The sequence below is a fragment of the Narcine bancroftii genome, chromosome 3 (genome assembly GCF_036971445.1).
Source record: "Narcine bancroftii isolate sNarBan1 chromosome 3, sNarBan1.hap1, whole genome shotgun sequence".
Lineage (NCBI taxonomy): Eukaryota > Metazoa > Chordata > Chondrichthyes > Torpediniformes > Narcinidae > Narcine > Narcine bancroftii.
Window position 1 is genome coordinate 259,242,806 of NC_091471.1, and position 15,786 is coordinate 259,258,591.

The window sequence follows — 15,786 nt, forward strand, 5'->3', positions numbered from 1 at the left end:
ACTGTGCCACAGACACCCAGAGATGCATGCTGCAAGGAATGATCGCCTACCTCTAGAAGTATTTAATGAGAACAGTAATGTCATTATGCCAACCGTATGAATTGATTTCATTCTCTCCCTCTCCCTGCTCTTCCAATTATGCATCCTGTTTCTGTCTCTCTCCATTACAATTTCTCCCTCTCTCAAGTCTCACTCTCTCTGTTTTATAGTTACTCCCTTTCTCTGCATCTTATTTGCTCTTCTTATCCATTTCTCTTTCTCCATCTCCCTTCATCATCTCATCTCTTTCTTCATCTCTCTTTCTCATTCCCCCACCCCCCATCTCTCCCTCTGTCATTTTCCATCTCTATCACTTGCCTCTGACATAGAGGTTATGGATTGATCTCACTTCAGGGACTTGTGCACATAATTGACTTATCGGATGTAAAGTGCTCCAGGGGATTCTGAGAATGTGAATGATTCTGAATAAACCAAGGCTGAAGCCCATTGGATTAAATGGGCAGTGGCAGAGTAGAGACACAGTTTGTGGGGAAAAAAAGCAGAGAATCAAGGTGAGCATTGTTGGTCAGGTTGAAGGGAGACACATAGTTCCCAGCATTAGTACTGCTGCTTAGAATACTTGAGTTATACAGCATACCTCTTCGGCCCAATTCATCCATGCCAACTAATTTTCTTGCATTTGGCCCACATTCCCCTAAATCATTGCTATCTATTGAGCTGGTAACCTGGCTTCTGAGTTTTCTTTCCAAAGTGCATACTACCCATTCTTAAACTCCATTTCCCAACCTTTTACCCAATCACTCAACCTAACTATATTGCATTGCAGAGCCACAATGTCCTCATTGTTACATGCTGTCCCACCTATTTTCATATTATCAGCAAACCTACATTCTGCTCCCTCCTCCAGGTCATTTAATCAATGAAGTCCAAAGACTTACACCTAGATACTCTTATTGGTTATATACTTGCAACCTAAAAATGGCCCATTTATTCCTGCTCTCTTTTTGCTACATAACTGGTTTTAAATCCATGCTAACACACTTTTTCCCATACCATGAGCTCTTACCTCTAATGTGCATCTTGCCAGATGCCTTTATTCCACAGCAACATGTCCCTCTCTATCAACATCCTCAAAGAATAGCAAATTTGTCAAACATGATTTACTTTCATAAACCATGTTGAATTACATTGATTACGCTTTCTTAAACAATAAACAAGTTCTCTACCTTTTGTCTTTTCCCCATCTTGAACAAGGAGTCACAATTTTCCAATCCACTTGGACCCTTGCAGAATTCAATAAGTTGTCAAAAAACATCAAATTACTGGGTATGTGCTATCGAATTATGATGACCTATCTACCTTTGGTCACAACTCTGTTTCCTGATAACCAGTCAACCTTCATTCGAGGCCAATGTTATCTCCTGCACCATGCGTCTTTATTTTCCATAACATCCTTTGATGAGGCATCTTTTCAAATGCTTTCTAGTATGGTACATCCACTAGTTTATCCGCAATGCATGTTACTTCTTAAAAGAATTCTAATAAATTGGTCAAATCTAATTTCTCTTCCACAAAGGCACATAAACTTTGGCTCAAACTTTCTGAGCATTTTGCTGTACATCTTACTAATAGCTTCTAACATTTTACCCATAACAGATATGAGACTAACAGACCAGTAGTTTCCTACTCTCTATCTCCCTCTCTTTTTGAATAAAGGGCTACATATACTATTTTCCACTCTAATTAAACCTTCCCCAAACCTAGGTAATTTTGGAAAATTAAAACCAGCACACCAGTTATGGTGTTTCGTTGTCATTTCTCCTCAGGTTAAGCAGAATTGTTTCTGCAATGTTCAATGATATTACTGATCTGATTATCAGTGAAGATACTTCCCATGTCATTCATTGATGTCGCACCTTGTATTAAACCCTTTTGTTTTAGAGACCTTGCTTTTCACTGATGTTCCTCTCTATAGCCCCTTTTCCACTGACATCCCAGTTAATTGGTCATAATGTCCCAGGATAGGAAGCCCTTTGTGCCATTTCCACTGGGTTGCCCTTAACTGGGATACAACTCATCCCCGGGGATTGGAGTGTTCTACCTTCAACTGGAAACATGTGACTTTCTGCTGTCCCTTTTTCCACTAATTTTATCAGCACGCTGGCATCAGCTGAAGCCAGAGATACGAGTCGAGGTCAAGGTGGTTAATCCCCAGCATGAAATTGCGTCATTTGACACCGGCGGGCTGACGATTTTCTTTTTTCTGCTGGTCCCTGTCCCAATTAATTTCTGAGACAAGATGCCAGTGGAAAAGGGGGCTAGTGTTACTGGCTGATATTGAACCCCTGTGTTACTCACGAATATATCGTGACTGAACCAGGAATTGTTTCCAACCTGAGGAACTTCAGCTTAAAGTAATGAGATGGATTCCAACATTGAGACAGGGAAACCATAAGACATTGGAGCAAAAATAGGGTATTCAGGTCATCAAGATTTCCCCATTATTTAATCATGAGCCGATCCATTTTCCCCACTCAGCCCCACTGCCTGGCTTTCTCCCCATAACCTAATCAAGAACCTATCAATCTCTGTCTTAAATACACCTTGTTTACACAACTACCTGTGGCAACAAATTCCACAGATTTACCAGCTTCTGGCTGAAGAAATTCCTACACATTCCTGTTCTGAGCTACACCCCTCAACCCTTTTGTCCTACACTCTCCCACCAGGGGAAACCACCTTTCTACACCTATTCTGTCCATGCCTTTAAACATTCCAAATGTTTCAATGAGATCACCCCTCATTGATTTAAATTCCAACGAGTACAGGCCAAGAGCTGTCAAATGCTCCTTATATGAGGACTTTTTCATTCCAGGAATCATCCTCGTGATCCTCCTTTGAACTGTCTCCAATTTCAGCACTTCTTTTCTCAAATGACGAGTCCAAAACTGCTCACAATACTCCAAGTGAGGTCTCACCAGTGCCTTATAAAGCCTCAACACCACATCCCTGCTCTTATATTCTATTCCTTTTGAAATGAATGCTAGCATTGTACTTGCCTTCTTCACCACTGACTCAACATGCAAGTTTACCTTCAGGCTATCCTGCAGGAGGACTCCTAGGTCCCTTTGCATCTTGGTATTTTCAATTTTCTCCCCATTTACGAAATAGTCTGCCCATTTATTGTTTTCTACCAAAGTGCATGACCATACATTTTCCATTATATTTCATTTGGCACTTCTCTGTCCATTCTCCTCACCTGTCTAAGTTCTTCTGTAGCCTACAAGTTTCCTCTGTACTACTTGCTCCTCCACCTACCTTCTTCGTATATGGAGGGGGAAAGAGGCGCTCCCACCTCTTAGCTCACGTATAGAATAGGTATATCAGGAGGGACAATGGATCAATGTTCAATGTGAGTTCAGTGTCATATAACACAAGCACAACATACAAATGCACTGAAATTCTTACTTGCTGCAGCCAAACTGGTAATGTAATACACCAAATACAATATTAAAACATTTACAGTAAATTACCACAAATGCAAGACAGAAAAAGAGATAATAAATATTAAACAATAGGTAAATACTTTTTTCACAATTGTAGTTAATGCAAGAAAAAGGTGACACTTCAGTCATACAGATTGATCTTTTGGTGGATCTGGGGTAGTTAGAGTAATATGGGAAGGTTCAGGAGTTTGATAGCAGTTGGAATAACCAAGTGTGTGACTATAAGTAAGGCAGGTAGTATGACAGCCTTAATCTTCCACTTGTATGATAGATAAGAGATCCATGTGGATGTCAGTAGAGAATGTAGAATAGATGAATGAACTGACCAGCATGGTGGACCCCATTTAAGTTGGTGGAATGAGAAGTAAATAATAATTGGGATAACATAATTAAAGGGATTGGTATTGTTTTCCAGAGCAGCATGTGTAACTTGCAATGGTCGCGTTCTCTACCTGGTGCCAGGTTTAAAGATTCTTTCTCTAAGTTGGAGAAGAATGGAGCGAGGGAAAATATCCAGTGGTTCTTGTCTTCATGGGAGCCAATATCATAGATAGGACACCGAAGGAGGTTCTGCTGAAGGAATGTGCGCAGCTTGGATCCAAATTAAAAAGTAGAATCTGAGAATTACTTACTACTGGAGCCACACACAAACTGGCATGGAGTAAATATGGTTGGGGAACTGAATGTATAGCTCAAAGATTGGAGCAGAATGAACAGGTTTCAGTGAATGGATCATTGTAACAAGTATTGGGGAAAGAGTAAATGGATTCATTTACATTTAATAAGGAGCAAAATCCTAAATATTCAAATACTGTACCTGCACAATCACTTTGGCCTTTCCCTTTAACTTTCTAAATTTTCTCCATCAGAACCCTCTTCCCAACTATTTAGTCTACCAGTGGGTCTCAACCTTTTTCTTTCCACTCACATACCCCTATGCCATCGGTGCTCTGTGATTAGTAAGGGATTGCTTAAGGTGGTATGTGAGTGGGACGGGAAGGTTGAGAATCACTGCTCTAGATCCAATCATTACGGAAATATTTTGTTTGAGAAAAATTGTCATTCCTTTGGAGTTATGAAACCATGCACATAACGAGTCAATTAGGTATAATTAAAATAGTGGTTTTCAACCTTTTTCTTTCCACCCACATGCCACCTTAAGCAATCCCTTATTAATCACAGAGCACCGATGGCATAGGGATTACTTAAAGGGGTATGTGAGTGGAAAGAAAAAGGTTGAGAACCACTGGTAGACTAAAGAGTTGGGAAGAGGGTTCTGATGGAGAAAATTTAGAAAGTTAAAGAGAAAGGCCAAAGAGATTGTGTGCAATTTAGCAATACGCATAATGATCATCAGTTAGTGTCAGAGCAGGGAAAAATGATAAAAGGACAAAACTGAAGGCTGTTTCTTTGAATGCATGCAGGATTCTTAACAAGATAAGCAAGTTAAAGACACAAAGAGAAATAAATGAGTATAAGATAATACACAACACAAATGTGATCATAAAATGGGAATTCTTTCTTTGGCTTGGCTTCGCGGACGAAGATTTATGGAGGGGTAATGTCCACGTCAGCTGCAGGCTCGTTTGTGGCTGACAAGTCCGATGCGGGACAGGCAGACACGGATGCAGCGGTTGCAAGGGAAAATTCGTGGGTTGGGGTTGGGTGTTGGTTATACTCCATAATACTAAGCATTTAGAAAAGATTGATGAAATTAAAAAGGAGACTGAATAATCTTGGTACTAAAGATTGGGATAAGGGCAGGAGAGAGCAGTTTCTTAGTTTTGCAAATCAAGAAATATAATCAGTTTGAACAGATTAAAGAATTGCAGGGGGCAGAAAACATTAGTGGGAGTTGGGCCCCCAGACAATCGTGGTAATGCAGAGAGCATAGTGTAACTTAAGATATCAGTGGTGAGTTTCACGAGGGGACTTTACATCTGCACCAGATATATCAAAGAGGTAATGGTGTAGACCAGCCATTCTCAACAATTTTTTGGCTATCGCCCCCCCCCCCCCCCCCCCAGGACTCGGCTCAAAGTTTATGGACCCCCTTCCCTGTGAAGCAGTTAGGTTTTGGTTTCTTTCATACTTTTCGCCTAAGGACTACATAAAAAGAAAATAATATTTATGTTATGCGAGGTGAAAAGAAACTGAAGCTTTTTACTTTAATATCCTGCAGCTCCCCCTTCCCCCTCCAGGGGAAATGGCTGGTGTAGAGAATGAATTTATGGAGTGTATAAAAATGTTTTGCTTGATCAGTGTTTTGAGGAACTGAGGAAGCAGGGGCTTTTAAATATAGTATTATGTGATGAGAAAAGGTTAATTAATGATCTGGTGGTTAAGGGCCCTTCAGGGAGCGATGATCAAAACATGCCATCATTTTAAGTAAAAAAGGAGATCAATTAAGTTCCAACTCAAACTGAGATCTTAAATCTGAATAAAACTACAAAGGAATGAAATAGGAGCCAGCAAAATGAAGACTGAGAAACTAAAGGGCTTGACAGTTTACAAGCAATGGTTAACACTCAAGAAATTAATGGCTAACGCTTAAAGAATTGATGCATAGTTTACTTCATTTACATATCTTTTTAAGACATTAAAACCCAACAGGAAAGTGGTCAACTATGGCTGTCAAGATAAGTTAAATATAATATTAGATCAAAGGTTTAAAAAAAACACACACACACAGAAATGCTGGAAGAACTCAGTCAGAGGTAAAGATATATCACCGACTTTTTGGGCCTGAGCCCTTCTTCAAGGTATAAGCAAACAGGAAGGCATCTGAATAAGGACTGAAGAATGGAGTCCAGACCAATAGCCAAAAGGTGTTAATTGGATATGATAAGAGGTGATAATTGATTTTGGCTCTGTGAAAGGAGATAGGGAAAAGAGAGAGAGAGAGACAGGGCTATGAGACCAGCTGAGTTTCTTCAGCATTTCTGTATGTTTTCACAGTCTGGAGCCTTTTGTGTTTCCCTTAGATCAAAGGAAAAGCTTATAATGTAAATTATGTAAAACTGAGGATTAAGAAACTTGCAGAATTCAGCAAAGGAGGTTCAAAGCCTTGATAAAGATAGGGAGAACAGAGTGTGAAACTGATTGATAAGTAGCATAGAAATGGACTATCAACTGCCATAGAGATGCATAAAGGGAAAGATAAGCTATAATTAATGTGAGGTTTCTTACTGAATAAGAACTGAAATATTGTGGGGAATAAGTAAGTTTTACTGGGAAGAAGGCAGAGAAATGTTAAAAATTCATTGTGTCTTCACAGAAATCCTAGAAAATTTCATGGAAATTCTTGATAATTACAAGCATAGAGAAATGGAATAGTTCAATACTAATTTTATAGAAAGGTAATTTATTAGAGAAATGAATGAGATTAAAAGATAATCAATTCCCTGGATGTGAAGTCCTGCTTCCCAATGTTTTGAAAGAGATACACTAAAACAAATGAGGGTATTGATTGTCATCTAGCAAGATTGGAGAGCAGGTCCTAGACAACTGGAAAGTAGTCAATGTAACCCCTTCATTTTTTTTAAAAAAGGAGGCAAATTAAAAGAGGAAAAATGAAAGCAGTTAAATTATATCAAAAATAGGAAAAATGCTGGAATCTATAGTTAAAGAATTGGTACTAGGACTCTTGGAAAACATAATAGGATCAGACACAGTCAACACAAATCTGTTGGACTTTCTTGAGATTATAACAAACTATAGATGAGGGCAAACTAGTAGACATGGTATATCTGGACATTCAAATGGTTTTCAATAAGGTCCCACACAAGATGCTATTAAACGAAGGTTATTGGAGCATAAGTAATGGTGTGGATTGAGAATTGGTTGACATTTGGAATAATAAGAAAGAATTAAAGGGCATTTGTGACTAGTGAAATACCAAGGGGATTGGTGCTGGAACTCTATGTGTAGTCAATGTATATCAACGCTTTGGATGAAGTAATAAATCCAAGTCTGTTGAAAATACAAAACTGAATGGCAGAAGAGAATGCAGAGAGACTTCAGGTTAAATGTAAGGCGTAGATAGAGAGTGCCATTTTCGCAGGGCGGGAGTAGCAAACACCAAAGGATGTCTGTACAAAGTGAAGGAAGGAAAGTTTCAGGGAGACATCAGGGGTAAGTTTTTCACTCAGAGAGTTGTGGGTGCTTGGAATGCCTTTCCAAGGGTGGTGGTGGAGGCTGAAACATTAGGGGCATTTAAGAGACTCTTAGACAAACACATGGATGAAAGGAAAATAGAGGGTTATGGGGATAGGGAAGGTTTCTTTTTTATATTGGACAACATCGCTCTGCTGTAATGTTCTATAGCATATTCTGCGGAAAAACATCATTCACTTTGGTAGAAAAAATATAGAAATATAGAATATATTTTAAATGTGGAAGGACTGGAAGGTATTGGTGTGCAGAGACATGCTTGTACAAAAGTCACTGAAAGTTAACATGAAGCCATCACAAGGAAAGTAAATAGTACTTTGCAAGAGAGTTTGAGTTAAAAAGTAGATATGCCATGGTTGTAGAGGGCCCTGCTGAGAGTGCACATTTCTACTATCCCTATCAAAGGGGGTCATATATTTTCAATAGAGGTCATGCAGCCCAGATCCACCCAGCTAATTCCTAGCAATGGGGACAATCCAATGAGGTGAAATTAAACAGACTCTGACTTTAAGAAGCATCTCGACAAATACTTGAATTGCCAAGGCTTATAAATGCTACGGATAGGGTTGGGCGTAATAGTCAGTGTGGACATGGTGGGCTCTGGAGCCTGTTTCTGTGCTGTACAACTGTGACTCTCTAGTAGGGTATGAGAGGTGATCACATTTAAGCCTCCAGCATTCACACAGCTGGTCAGGGAGATATCTATCTCCTCTGACTGGAGATCAAGATCCAGGGGTCACAATGTCAAAATAGAGGGGGGGGGGGGTCCCAACAGAATTTTTTTGGAAATGGAGAGAGTAAATAGATGCAGGATTGTGGCAGAAAAGTGGTATTCAGATGAACGATCAGATGGAATCTGACTGAAATGGCAGGGCAGCCACAAGGGCCTCTGTATTATGTCCTCCCCTATTCCCTCGTGGGGTCAGTTTCCAGTCCCCTCCACTTACCTGGAATCCACGCCGCCTCAGAATGTTCGACTCGTCCATCAACAGCCCCTTCTATTCGTGCCCTGCCTGGACACTTGCCCTGTGTGTGTGGAGGGGGGCTGGAGATGCTCTGTCTCCTCCCCCCCACCCCCGTGCAGTCAATGAATGGGAGGATCACTCGCCGCAGACCCGGCCGGCCGCTCTGCTCCAGCTGTGAGGGTGTGCGTTAGCGGTGGGAGCAGGGAAGGGTGACCAATCTCGCCCACTCCGCCGCACCGGACAAAGCAGCAGACTGAGCCACCAGCAGTGCCGACCGATCTCCGAGCGCTTGGTGGGTGGGGGGGGGGGGGGGGTTGGTGATGGGTGGAGCCATCCCAATAAACAAAATCCCGTCTCCAGCACTGACTGGCTCAGCGCTGGACACAAAATTGCCAACTTCGACTCCAGAGGAAATTCCCAGCGTCGTGCGAGAATATTGGAGTCGCAACTCAACCCCTAACTTTCCGAGGGCGGTCGGGAGGGAGGGGAGGGGAGGTGAGGGGAGGGAGGGAGGGGGAGGGAGGGGAGGGAGGGGGAGGGAGGGGAGGGAGGGGGAGGGGAGGGGGTGGAGGGGGAGGGGAGGGGAGGGAGGGAGAGGGGAGGTGGAGGGGGTGGGGGATGGGAGTGGAGGGGGTGGGGGGGATGGGAGGGGAGGTGGAGGGGGGAGGGAGGGGAAGGTGGAGGGGGTGAGGGAGTGGAGTGGGAGGTGAAGGAGGAGAGGAGGGAAGGGGAGAGGAGGTGGAGGGGGTGAAGAAGGGGGTGAGGGTGGGGAGGGGGATGTGAAGGAGGTGGCGAGGTGAAAGGGGGTGAGGGGAGGAGGTGGGGATGGGTGAGGTGAGGGGGTGAGGGTGGGGAGGGGGATGTGAAGGAGGTGGCGAGGTGAAAGAGGGGGTGAGGGGAGGAGGTGGGGATGGGTGAGGTGAGGGGGCGGGTGACTCTTCTTCGCCTTCCTCCAAACCTGGAGAACGAGGAGTGACCTTTTACTGCAGTTCTGAGCGAGTCAGGGTGCTTGACAGGGTAGGTGGATGAGTGGTTTGTGAGGTGGTGTGAGGCTGAAGTTCACATAACTTGTAATCACAACGGAGTACCCGGGTTCTCTGTACCTTCCCAAATGCTCTTTCGCCACTTCAAAGTGGCTAGTGGAATTATCGCATTTTTTTTATTCAAAGGGACTTTGCAAATAGCCTTGAGTATTTGTGAAAATACATGCTGGCCTTGGAGAGAGTTCTGAGAATATTTACTAGAATGCTACCAGGAATGAAAAGGTTAGCATATGAGGAGTGATTGTCGGCTCTTGGTCTGTATTCATTGGAGTAACCTCATCTCATTTTTTGGAGGCTGGCTCCATAGGTAGAGAAAAATGAGCACATATAGTGAGGTCGCTACAGCTGGGTTATAGTTCTCAGTTATAGCCCTAAATCCATAGAAGAGAGACACACACACCAGTAGAGTGTATTCAACACTGTGTTTATTCAATGGCAGGTCTGCCTTTTATAGTCAGCTCAGCCGTGTAACCACTGGGGCCTGGCTTGAGAGGGCCAGCTGCTAATTCATTACCTCGGATACCCGGGGCCCCTGTGATCTGCCGGCGACCTACAGAAATGGGCGTTTCAGCCCGCAAGATGCTTTTCCAGTCACCATGTTCAACGGTCATTTCCTGTGTCAGCCCAAGGTGCAGGCAGCTACACACTTACCTTTTTTTTATATAGAGGAGGCCTAAAGGACTGCTGCAGCATTGCTTTTATGAAGAGCAGCGCCTCGTTGCGTCCTCCAGAGCCAGTGGAGGCGGGGTGACTGGAGTTGTAGTGCCACCCACCACATGGCATCATACATACGTAGTCAGCAATGGCCGTTTTCATTACTCATTAATCCCCGCGCAGCTGGAACCGCTCTGGGAAACGCAGAGCGGTTCCAGCTGCATGAGGGATTATGGGTAACGAAGATTGCCATTGATCCTTCTTCTGCCCAGCGCTGACCCTCCAGCATGTTGAAGGACTCCAACCTCCAGTACTTCTGCAGTGTTACTGCGACAAAATGTTGAGTGGACATGGAGAAGCAGAACCGGGGAGTCCAATGGATGAAAGAGGGGAACAAAGACCCAGGCTTGGTGGGCCAGAGGGGCAGCACTGGACAGAAGAGCTGGAGGAAGGAGCCTCAGGTTTTATAACCTCTTTTTGTTTTAATGCAGGATGAATGGGCTGCGGGGTGACAACATCATCAGCCCACCCCAAGCCAGCCGCTTTTAGCAGCAGCACATTTACGGAGTGAGGTGGAACACTCCACTCCACCTCTGCAACCAGCCTGAGGAGGGATTGGAGTCGGCATCTTGGAGCTGCACGCCGAGCATTTATGAAGGTAGGCTCAGTGAAGTGAGGGCAGAGAATATCCACCTTTACAGTTGAATTTTTTCCCTCTATAAGAGGACCTCCCATAGAGTCATTTCAAAGGCTGAAAGGTCTGGGCAGAGTAGATGTGGCAAGAATGTTTCCCATGGTTGGACAAGAGGGTGCAGCTTCAGCATCAATTTAAAGCAGTGATGCGGAAAACTTTCTTTAGTCAGGAGGTCGTGAGTCTGTGGAACTTGTTGCCACAGATAGCTGTGGAAGTGAAGTCATTGGGTGTATTTAACGCAGAGATTGGCAGGTATTTGATTGGTCAGGGCATCAAGGGAGAAAGCCGGAGAGTAAGACTGAGTAGGTGGATGGTTCAGCTCATGACTGGAATGGCGGAGCAGACTTGATGGGCCAATAAACCTACTTCTGCTCCTATATCTTGTGATTTTCCTCTCCCCCACCCCACCCCAGCCTATTCTTATGACAGAGCTCGGAATAAGTCAAACAAGATCTTCAGCTTCTGGAAGACTGGACCAACACAAATGCTGGAGGAACTCAGCAGGTTACCCAACATCCAAGGAAGGCAATAGACATTCAAAGAATTGGGCTGAAACCCTTCATCAGAATCAGTTCCAATTAAGGGTTCTGGCCCAAAACACTGATAGTCTATCATCTTCCCTGGATGCTGCCTGACCTTCTCAGTTCCTCCAGCATTTGTCTGTTGCTTGGAAGAAAGTAATCATTTCAGGAGTTTGGTAGCAGGGTGTGAACGACTCACTGTGCCTGGAATGTTGATATGGACTGTGATGTTGGTTCACTTATTCTGCCAGTGGATTGCATGGTGTTGGTGGTGTCCCACAGGTGCCTAGAGGTGCAACTGCGGTAAGAAGTCCATGAGACAGAAGTAGATGGGATCACCAAATCTTAAACCTTGCTTTTATGCCCCATTTTACAGAATACTGGTGCACCAAAGGTATGGAAGAATTTCAGTGTGGATGTCTGCCTTCTCTGGGAGGAAGCTCTTGAGATATTGAGGTGGTCCACATTTTCCAGTCTTATTGTCAGAGGGCAGTGTTGAAAAGTGAAGCAGAGTGGTAGAAGCTCCCTGGTGTGCAAACCATAGAACATTTCAGTACAGAAACAGTCCCCTCGGCCCTTTTAGTCTGTGCCAAACTATTATTCTGCCTAGTCTTCACTGACCTGCACCCAGTACATACCCCTCCCATCCAGGTACCTGTTCAAATTCTTAAAGGTTAAAATTGAGCCCACATTCACCACTTCAGATATAGAACATAATCCTGTCATTTGAATCAGTTTTGACTTTGAACTGAGCCTCAGTATGGACACACTGGACCATAAAATGGGCACAGATTATGCTCACCGAGCATACTCTAGGAAAAGACCTGGTCAGTTATTCGGAATAAATTGGAAGGAATATTAAACCCACTGGAAATATATGGTGGGGGGAGGTCCTTAATGAGGGCATTGGAAATATACCTAGCACAGCATGGCACATGGTGGGCACTGAGGAGTACAGTGGAACACACATTCCCACACATCTCCTGACTTTATCCTTTCTTCTGGTAATGCTTCAACAATTATGTAACTGGTACGTGCCAGTGTCCAGGTAATCAACTGCTCTGGACCTGCTACCCCACACCCCTCACTGTAACACTCCTCTCTTAACAGCTCTGACATCTGTGCCTCTTTTTTTCTGGACTCTGTTGCTCTGGAATGCTTGTTTTGTCCTCAGTGATGGATGGTGCCAGCTGCCTGCCGGTGCCAGTACTGGAACTGATTGAGATGCAGAAGATCTCTGTGTGACATCAGGCTTTCTTAAGTTCAGTAGAACAGTCATGCCTCTGTGCCCGATCCCCTCCCAGCCTCCGTGCCCAACTTCCTGCTCTTTGCCGGAAGAAGGAATTGACAGTGGGAGAGAGGCAGTCTGTCCCATCTGCCACAGATCCCCTGGAGCAATAATGCCAGCAGGAAGGAAGGAGGCAGCATCAGAGAGAGAGAGAGATAGATGGGAAGGAAATGTGTGGGTGTGGGGGATTGAGGAGGAAATTCCATTAGAAGAGGGAGTGGGAGAGATGAAAGTGGGAAAGGGGAGAGTGTGAGAGAAGAGAGGGAGAGAAGAAGCAGAAGGAGGATGAGAAAGAGAGAGAGAATAGACGGAACTTAGAAAGATCCTCAATCAATATGAAATAACCATATTTATCATGGACTCAACTTGCATCTTGAACTAACGGGTCCTTTCAGCCCATGAGCTTGTGCTGCCCAATTGTCCTTGTATGTTTTGAACCCTTGAAGGGTTTTGTCATGAAACATTGACAATTCCTTTCTCCCCACCCCCCACCCACCCACCCCCCCACAGATGCTGCTCAATCCGGTGAGTTCCTAAGTAGACATTTTTTTTGTTCCAGATTATTACCACCTGCATTGTCTTGTGTTGCTGTTAACCTGTCTCTGAACGTTTTTGCAGCTGATAATTAAAGGTTAGAACCAAATAACTTAAAATTAGAAAGGGAAGGGTTTGTAGTGTGTAAAATAAATAAATAAATAGATAAATTAATTGAGAGGAGAGGGGGTACAACTGCATCATGGGAGCAGAATGTGGAATTATTCCGGATCATATTCAGCTCTAAAGCCCCAAAACAACCAATAAAGGGTTAAATAATGGGGAAAGGTAGAAAGGGTCGCTGACTCTGGGGGGGAATTTACTCTGGGTAAATAAGGGTGGGTTACCTATTAGAAGAACCAAAGGAGATATCTGAGGGCTTTTCGACGGTGTAAATGGTGAACTAAAGGTTTAACAATATAGAAAGATCAGTGTGGGGAAGAGGAGGGAGTATCCAGGTAGATCAGTTTGTGACAGGCTGCAGGATCAAGTCCACAATCTTCCTCTGTAAGATAGGAAGATGGCATAGAACAGTAGAGTGAAAGAGTGGAAAGAGGGAAAACGCAGAGACAGGGGTGGGCTGAAGGAATGGGAAAACTTGAAATGCTTCAGAGTGATATAGAATAAGGAACAAATAAGGAAATTGAGCAGGCAAGATCAAAGCAGGAAATTAGAAAAAGACAGGGATAGGGAAAGACCACAAGATGGCAGGTGCAGATGTTGGGCACCTGGCTATGACTGTGGAGTCATCAGTGAACTTGTAGATGGAGTTGAAACTATATTTGGTTGTATAGGTGTGGTGGACTGTGTACATATCATTGCAGACTGTCAGTGTTGAATGTGATAATGGAGGCAATCCTGTTAAGGGTGTCCTGTTTCCCCCAGCCCACCCCTGGATCTTGTATGTTTCATAAGATCATTCTACTGCACTCCAAAAAATGCAGACCCTCTCAATATGACAATCCTATCCTCAGTTTGGTGCAAATGAATCTGATGAAGCAGAGCATGGGAAAGGTGGTGGAGATGGGAACATCACCTTGAACCCTATTGCTGTTTCCCATTGAAACAGTAGCATCAATAACTGTGGCCTTGATCTAACCACATTCAGATGGTGGATGTTCTCAGTCAGGCCAATGTTCACCCAGTCGCATAGCGAGAGCTCCCTCATCTGGCCCTTAACACCTATGCAATGACTCAATTTTGAAACACAAACACAAAGACTACAGATGCTGGAACTTTAAGCAAGCAGATTTAGATTTATTGTCAGGGCAGATACATGACCACTACAACCCTGAGATTCCTTTTCCTGCGGGTGAGGCAGAACTACCACTTATTGGTAATGCATAAAACTGTACACAGTGTACCCATGTAAATAAATAAAGAAATGTTAAAAAAAACAGACTTTGTGCAATACAGAGAGGAGAAAAATATCAATGAAGTGCAAAAGTAAGAGCCCTTAAATGAGTCCCTGATTGAGTTTGTTGTTGAGGAGTCTGATGGTGGAGGGGGAGTAGCCGTTCCTGAACCTGGTGGTGTGAGTCTTGTGGCTCCTAGACCTCTTTCCTGATGGCAGCAGTGAAAACAGAGTGTGTGCTGGGTGGTGTGGATCCTTGATGATGGCTGCTGCTCTCTGATAACAGTGTTCCCCATAGATGTTCTCAATGGTGGGGAGGGTTTTGCCTGTGATGTCCTGGGGTATGTCCACTGCATTTTGCAGGGCTTTGCGTTCAGGGGTATTGGTGTCCCCATACCAGTCTGTGATGCATCCGGTCAGCACACTTTCCACCACACCTCTAGAAATTTCCCAAGGTTTCTGATGTCATAACAAACCTCCGCAAACTCCTTGGGAAAGAGATTCAGGTAGACCCCGATTTACGATAGGGTTCACTTCCAGGACTCACATTGTAAGTAGAATTTATCGCAAGTTGAAACAAATTGATTTCTTCACGATGCCATTGGTGTGTTGGGTCCAGGAAAGATCCTCTGAGATAGTGACTCCCAAGAATTTACATTTGCTCAACCTCTCCATGAGTTGCCGGAAGAACCCAACAAGTCAGGTAGCATCTGTGGGTAGAAAAGGTCAGTCAATGTTTTGGGTCAGGATGCTTTATCAAAACTGAAGCAAAAACCAGTTGATATTACGTATATGATGGGGGAAAGGGAGGAGATATGTTTGTAAGTGTGGGGGAGGGAGCTGGACTTCACAATAGAGAATCAGAGCTGCTTTCCCCTTTCAATTAAGTAATATCACTGCCTGTTTATTCTTGATGAAGCTTTCCAAGCTGAAGCATCGACTGGCCATCTCTCCTTGTGGATGCTGCCTGACCCATTCAAGCAGCTCGATGCCCGAACAAATGAACTTCATTTTCATTGGGTTTGATGGCAGAGAAAGAGATTTTTCATCCAAT

General features: G+C 43.9%; 2 protein-coding genes across 4 annotated transcripts in view; one reads left to right on the top strand and one right to left on the bottom strand.

Moving 5' to 3' along the window:
- LOC138758588 (microtubule-associated serine/threonine-protein kinase 3-like) overlaps positions 1–8,848 on the bottom strand; it is a 76,817-nt gene extending 67,969 nt beyond the window's left edge. Inside the window, exon 1 of the mRNA XM_069927759.1 lies at positions 8,627–8,848. Coding sequence (XP_069783860.1) covers positions 8,627–8,665 — 39 coding nt within the window. The 5' untranslated portion in view covers positions 8,666–8,848. The remainder of the gene's footprint in view (positions 1–8,626) is intronic.
- LOC138758589 (interleukin-12 receptor subunit beta-1-like) overlaps positions 1–15,786 on the top strand; it is an 88,435-nt gene that overhangs the window by 2,512 nt on the left and 70,137 nt on the right. Inside the window, exons 1-2 of one of the 3 annotated variants that reach the window (XM_069927762.1) lie at positions 9,575–9,661; positions 10,833–10,999. The gene's annotated coding sequence lies outside the window, so the exon portion shown is untranslated. Of the gene's footprint in view, positions 1–9,574; positions 9,662–9,720; positions 9,910–10,832; positions 11,000–15,786 lie in introns of those variants that run through there. The other 2 variants (XM_069927765.1, XM_069927763.1) reach the window with 2 other exon arrangements.